At 33.4% G+C, this 7,403-nt stretch overlaps 1 protein-coding gene across 1 annotated transcript; it reads left to right on the top strand.

The window, feature by feature from the left end:
• The first annotated feature begins 344 nt into the window (after window positions 1-344).
• On the top strand, window positions 345-5,650 carry LOC143617445 (cytochrome b5-like). The gene is made up of 4 exons (XM_077090003.1): window positions 345-378; window positions 504-600; window positions 5,032-5,098; window positions 5,182-5,650. The coding sequence occupies exons 2-4, from the start codon at window positions 514-516 to the stop codon at window positions 5,430-5,432; spliced, it is 405 nt and encodes a 134-aa protein (XP_076946118.1). The 5' UTR covers window positions 345-378; window positions 504-513; the 3' UTR covers window positions 5,433-5,650.
• The last annotated feature ends 1,753 nt before the right edge of the window (window positions 5,651-7,403 follow it).

Genomic DNA, 7,403 nt, shown 5'->3' with positions numbered 1-7,403 from the left:
GTAAAAAAAGCGAAATTGAAATTGGGCCATGTATATATTTCATAAATATCCATCCAATAATAATTAGAAAACCCTAACACTGTGTTCCCGAGTTTCATTTAAGGAGAGAAAATAAAGGGAGGATGTTCCCGAGTTTAATAAAAAATAGAAGAAAAGGAAAGAAAATGTAAGAGTTGATAGGCAGTTAATGTTATATATAAGCATTTTCTCTCCTAATCTCTTCATTTTGGAACATAAACATTTTCTCCCCTCCCTTCCTTAAAAAAAAAAATCTCTTTAATATGATTCCATTCCCATTTTCTTCTCATTTCCTTCCCTCCAGAACTCCGAACACAGCTTAAAACCACAAGCTCATCCATCCGCTCCGACTGTCCTGTCGTCAAATCAATTAATCAATCAATCAGGTCAGTAAGTGAGTTAGGCCATGAATTTGAAATGTAATCGATTTCTCCAACTGAATAATAATAATAATATATTAATTGAAATTGATGAATGAATCAGAGAGGTGAAGAAATGGGTTCAGAGAGCAGAATTCTTTCACTGGATGAGGTTTCAAAACATGATAACAAAAACGATTGCTGGCTTATTATTTCTGGAAAGGTCAGTTTGGATCTAGTTTACTTTATTATTATTATAATTGGATTTTAATAATCCCAACTTTGATCTATTGATCCCAACTCATAGATGTGTTTGTTGCTGCAAATCAAGTCTTGTTTTATTTATGCATTGTATAGCAATTTTTTTTTCATTTTCTTTTATTTTAACCTTCAAATTGTGGCAGTTAGTTTATAGTCATGTTTTCCCTTTTAATTTCCTAATCATGAATTTTCTTTATGTAATCAATTGGATGAATATAAAAAGGGAAAAAGACAGTGCTTTTATGTCTAAAGTTTGTCTTTGTGATCTTATCTAACTGGATTATGAGTTAAATGGTGATACAAGATAGGTGTTGTTTGGGTAAAATTAAAATCGGGTTTAAATGTTAAGTTCCCAGCAGCAAATACAAGTTATCAACCTCACCACTATATATACGAAATAGTAGTAGTGACTGATTGACCATACCATTATGTTGATTCTCACATGAACTTAAAACAAATAACCAGAATGACCTAACTGATTCTAAAGGTTGACCACAGACATGCCAATGTTGACCAAAATGTCAACTTTGACAAAAAAAAATAAATTCAAAGATTACCACAATAAGAAGTGACCCGGAAAAGTCAACTTTGACATGAATTCAAAATTATCATAGGAACCTTTCTGTTCTTAAATTAAATTTCAGAATTCCCATTATACCCTTGGTATCCCATATCATCATCAAACTGCTCATTCTTCCTCTAAGTTTCCAACTCATTAGATTCCCAAAAGTCAAATAACATAACCATTAAAAGATACAAGCAACAGATACACATATACTATTAACCATTAAATTCCCAAATATACCAATTCAGTTCCAAAAAACCATTGCAAATTAGTTGGAAAAAATACCAAATCATACCAAGTCAGTTCCAAAATATACCAAAAAAAAAACATAAAACATTTAAGTTCAAGTTGCAGCATTTGATGACTCTCCTTCTTGTCCAGTACAAGTAGACCTGTTGTGCCCCTTGTTTCCACACTTGCCACATGTTAACCCATCCTTTAATGTAATTGTACAAAGAAATTAACAAAAACATAGACTTTTCATGGATACTTACAGCTTACTATATATTTTGTAATCCCAAGTCGAAATCAACCGCGGATTTCCCACATATTACACTTGCAGTTGGTAAGTGATTGCGAGTTGGAATGTTCTCTAAGACAGTTGGAATGTATCAATTACCGTGATTACTATAGTTGGAATGTTCTCTCACGGTTGGAATATATTGAATGTTGTGATCACTATGGTTGCAAACTTGGAATAGGGTTTCTTGAATGCGAACATGCTTACGCGATGTAGGCTGAACATGGCTATCAAAAGGGTTTTATAATTGAAATAGACAAAAATGCCCTCACATAAGAATCAGCCTGGTAACGGATAACAGTTTGAATCTGACAAGAAAGTTGAATACTAACGGATACTCATAATACAGAAATTCACCACACGAGGATTTGATAGGGCAAATCTAATCAACCCTAAGGATACAGAAACACCAACTTGTGCTAGAAATGGTTAATACTGGTCATTCACGAAGGAAGGAACCGAGTAGAAGAAAACTAAACATAAATCACCACCTTCATTGAATAAAAAGAACAGTACATGTAGAAAGCAAAAACCCTACCCACGTTCTAATTCTAGGAAAATAAACAAACAAATGTACTACCTAAAAGCATAAAGAACAACCAGTCAAAGCTTAAACAAAATGCAGTAACATAAAACTAAAAGGAGTGGGCATAACTCATTACCCACTCATGGTGGCGATGTGGTGTAAAACAACCCATGGATCCTTCAACCTCCTCCACTCGACCCATATATAATAGCTGGCCCTGGCCCAAGGAAATTAATAACTGACTCGTTTAAATTCTTAATGTCTATTCTATTTTGATTAGGTTTACCGCTACATCATGTTAAGCATGTGAGGGGCTTTTCAGTTAACTTTAAACGCCTGTTTGTGTTAGTACCTTAACCTTAGTATGTTACAAAAACTAAAGCATAGTACCCAAACATGTTACTTGAAAACCTTAGTAACCAAACCTGACACGCACTAATGGCGTAATTAAGTCTTGTACAAATTACATGTGGGTAATGCATAACTAGGTATTTATTTTACTTATCTAATGAAAGGCGGAGGTGTGTGATTATGGGAAACAAAGTTTTTTGTTTTCTCTTTTGTGAGAATAACCAGTTTCTCCATTGCTGCTTCAAGTGTAAACTTGAATAGTGTTTTTTTGGAAACTAATCATAGGTCTAGGTGGTGATTTCAGTAGTATACTAAACTCGTATTAGATTGCTCCTTGGTTTGAATCGGTGGTGATTTCTGTATCCAAATTTGACTGTCGATGGTCCAAGTTGCCGTCATCTTTGATTTTGATCTTCAAATTCATTTTACTATACTCATATATATCACTACTAGCCATGTTTCACAAGTTGTTAGATCCATAGTTATTAAAAGCGCTAGGCGCACTCAAGGCGCATAGGTCTTGCCTAGGGCCTAGGCGCAAAGCGCAAAAAAAGCGAGGGCCTAAGAAAAAAAAGCGCACTTAAATGAAAAAGATTAAAAATATGATATGTATTAGAAAAATAATACTATTATTCATATATAAAAGCAAAAGCTATTATGTAATACGCATAAATTTAAAATTAAACGATAAGTTATAAATTTTAAAATATAGGGACTAGAAAGCTAAAAAGATTCATAAAACCTTCAAATATTATTTTAATAATTCAAAAACAAATAGTTTTAAATTAAACATATATATAAATTAACCTATAATTATTTATAAAAAGATGATCTTAGAGTTACTGTAGCACACTGCTGCAGTGGCAGCAGAGCTGCAAAGTGCAAACAATAAACAGCTATAGTATTACTTTATAATATAAAACAAAATGAACTTGTTTGTTGCAGCTTTTCTATACTTTAAACTTTAAGCCCCATGCATAGAAAATGAGAACACCAAAAGGCTTTCATTCGCTTCCTTCCTGGTAATTCTCCTCTATTTCGGGCCGGAATTTCCAGGTTTTAGCCAGGATCTGGTCGGAATTTTCAGATTTTAGCCAGAATCTGGCCAGAAGCGCGCCTCGATGGCCACCAGGCGCTTCACCTGCGCTACGCCTTAAATTAGCGCCTAGGCGTGCGCCCAGTGCGCTTTTAATAACTATGGTTAGATCAAGATTAGGGATGGCAAAAGAACCTGACCATGACGAATAAAAACAACTTACACAAGTATGTGATTAGTTTAAAAAATATTCAGAGTATGGTATTAGGTGATACCCACCCATTTACCCGAACTTTTAACCAAACGTATAAACATTATGATATGATCTAAAAGAAAATGAGTATATGTTGAAGCTGTAAGAAACTTGAAATCATTGAAGTTATTGATGTATGATTGAGTATATGGTATTTCAAGTCGGTTTTTGAGGTGAGTTTAGGATCTAGTTTTTAGGTAATGTGCATCCCCACCCAACGGATAACTTTTAACAACATAATACCATTTACGTGCGAATCTGATGGGTGATCCATAACTAGGTACCAGATATGATTCTTTAATCGGGTATGAGACCAACACTCCTCACATTGCCGTCCCTAGTTCAAGGAAAGGTTAATGAAATCCCTAAATCAACGGTTATAGATCAGATTGAGAGGCTTATTATCCGAAAGATGAAAGACAAAAGGGTTCACCTTAGGGGTGTTGTCTTTACCCGAACCCGAATAACGTTTACCCGACTTGAATAACCTGAAACTGAAGGTAGTATTCAGTTTGATATTAGGTTTAACCAGATTAACCCGAGTTAACATAAATAAATGGCAATTATACATATACATAATCAACAAAAATTCTATTTTCCCTCATATGTTTCATTATTGGTGTGAAGATGATAATTTGTTGTCCTATACACACATATGCTGCTTCTATCTACGTTCAATACATATCAACAAGAAAAGTCTAGTTATCATTTAAACAATTACTTATTGTGTTGGAAAGTGATGGCTGTTTAAGCGACTAACTAAAATTGTTCGTTTTGATTGATACGATTTGAAAGATCATATTAGGAGTGTTTTGATTTGATATTTTTGTGTTTATTATCTAGTAAATATTATGTCAAGTTGTAAAGGATGCATTGCAAGTTTGCAACTTTACCTAAAAAAACCGAATACCAATCCGAATAAACCCGAAACCGAACAACCTGAACCGATTAACCCAAATCTTATTTGGGCCGGTAAATGGGTAGGAAATTTTATAACAAAAAACCGAATAACCCGAAACCCGATTAAACAACCCGAACAACACCCCTAGTTCACCTCATTAAAAGATGTAATATTGTACCGTAGTACTTTAGAATATATCCATTGTTATTGATGTTACTTTTGTGGTGCTGTTGTGATGTAGGTGTACAATATTACACCGTTTCTGGATGATCATCCAGGAGGTGATGAAGTCCTGGTGTTAGCCACCAGTAAGACCCTTTTTCTTCTTTATTTATATATTTATTTTATTTCTTATCTATCATATCATCCTCACATTTCATTGATTTTGCAGAGAAAGACGCCACAGAGGATTTTGAAGATGTGGGCCACAGTCAGAATGCAAGAGACATGCTGAAAGATTACTACGTTGGTGATATCGATATCAACACTATGCCACACAAAGGTAAAAGCTCGGGTGGTTCTGGTTCTGGTTCACAACAAGCTTCTTCTGGGAGCTCAATGCTCATGTTCGTTTTACCTTTACTCGTGTTGGTGCTGGCGTATGGTGTCTATAATCATTTTGCCAATCATGCTTCAGTTTGAGCGGAGTATTATGTATGGATCTCGGTCATGAACAAGGAAGGGTTCTGTTGTTTTTTTGCTAGGATTGGACCTAAATGCTTTGATATGTTTTGGTACTTAAGATTATGCATGTTGAGGCTTATGAATTTGAATTTAAAAAACAAAGACAAACCTTAGTATCAAAGTTTAAACTAATCTTTCAGACATGCACTTTAGTTATTATTATCAGGCTCATTAAGGAAGCTTGATAAGCTTTTCTTATAACCCATTTTTGAAAAGCCTAGATATCTCAAAAACAATTTATTGAAAAATGGAAAATAAGTTTAAGGGACTTGCTTCCAGAATAATTTGGCATGCAATTGTGTTTTGTCATCTCAGAACATTTTAAGTAAAAGGGGTACTTGTGTGGCAAGTTTTTATTGAATGTCAGTGATTCATCGGTAAATTTATGACATTCCGTTCCAACCGCTTGTTATCTGTCGATGAAAGTCCAGTTTTTTAGTAGTGTTTAAATGCACAATTATGTTTAGAATTTCTTTACAACGTTGGTGTATAAATTATGTTAAAACATAGTTTTCATTCAAGATAAAATATTCTTTTGGTATTATAAACAATTTTCACGCGTGCTTGAATCGGTAATTTTGGTGGAGTAGAATTCCATGTTTCGAGTAACCTACGATGATGAACATTATTAGGATTTCTAATTATGTTAGGTATTTGTTTTAAATTGTTAATATTATAGTAATTTAAAAATAAAAAAATTGATTGAACGATGAATTATTATGAGTGATATGTATTGTAATATTTTCTGTCGCAAGACGTGAAAAGAATTCACGTGTCCTAGATGACACCCATTTTGGGGGCAAATGCAAAGAGCTTGGCTATATCCGCATGTTGGAGTTGTATGTCTGTAGGGGACGGGTTTATACTCGACTGAAATCTAAAAAAAACAACCACTTGCGTCTACTTATCTTTCCCCCTCAAAAGATTTTCAATATTTTTGTGATATGTTTTGTTTCCCTTTCAGAAAAAAAAGAAAGAAAATGGATGAGAGTTACAGAAGAAGGTATGATGTGATGTTCTGGTTGAGTGTTTGAAAACCGATAAACAAGACATCATTTACTTGTTTGAAAACCGATCCCCTTGCCATGCTGCACTTCACTCTTCTCTTCAAGGTAACTTATTTTTGAATTTCAAGACTTATTATTATTATTATTATTATTATTATTATTTACATTTACATTTACATTTACATTTACTACTTTAATCTACCACTTAATGTTGTCATTCATTGTGAGGTAGGCAACGCGTATAGTTAGTCTTGTAGAACTCGGTGTGCACGGTTCATTTATTAGTCTCATCCAAGTTAACCAATTGGTTTTTGGTAAATCGGTTCGGTTTACTCGGTTAATTTTAGGTTTTCGGTTCAGTTAATAACCTAAATCAAATTTAGGTTAAAATTTTACTTGGAAATACATGAAATAAAGATATATATACATGAAATGGTTATAAAATATGAAATACATGATACGAAGGTATAAAAGCTAGAGATATATGAAAATATGAATGGTTTGGTTCGGTCAGTTCAGTTAACCGAGGGTACACAAAAATAACCAATAACCGATTCTCAGTTAATTTAATTATCGGTTAGTTTTGGTTCGGTTATTACTTGTTTATAATTCAAGGTGTTAATTAGGAAATACATATAATAATGAAAAAATAAAAGTTATCTTATCATTTCTTATTAATGAAATTATGCATTTACATTAAATAATCATAAACGAAAAATTTACAGTCATAGTTCACATATGCATCATTTCTAGTAGAATTTACTTTCCGAAAATTCCATAACCGCAAGAAGCAAATAGCTTACTCACGTAGAGATTTACCATAGTTGATGCAGGTATTCAACTTCATATAAATGACCTAATCTGCCTGAATCAGCTTTTGTGATATCATTTCTCTTAACTGCAACAAAAGCATTAAGTAACT

This window comes from Bidens hawaiensis, unplaced genomic scaffold, assembly GCF_021521415.1.
Source record: "Bidens hawaiensis isolate Kalapana, Puna unplaced genomic scaffold, B.hawaiensis_p1.1 tig00002323_1, whole genome shotgun sequence".
In the NCBI taxonomy this organism is placed as follows: Eukaryota; Viridiplantae; Streptophyta; class Magnoliopsida; order Asterales; family Asteraceae; genus Bidens; species Bidens hawaiensis.
The sequence above is the reverse complement of the archived record's forward strand: the minus strand, read 5'-3'. Positions and strand labels throughout refer to the sequence as shown.

Coding starts and splice junctions, on each gene's coding strand:
- LOC143617445 (XM_077090003.1), top strand. CDS start 514: ATGGGTTCAGAGAGCAGAATTCTTTCACTGGATGAGGTTTCAAAACAT. Junction 601..5,031: donor GGCTTATTATTTCTGGAAAG/GTCAGTTTGGAT, acceptor GTTGTGATGTAG/GTGTACAATATTACACCGTT. Junction 5,099..5,181: donor AGTCCTGGTGTTAGCCACCA/GTAAGACCCTTT, acceptor TTGATTTTGCAG/AGAAAGACGCCACAGAGGAT.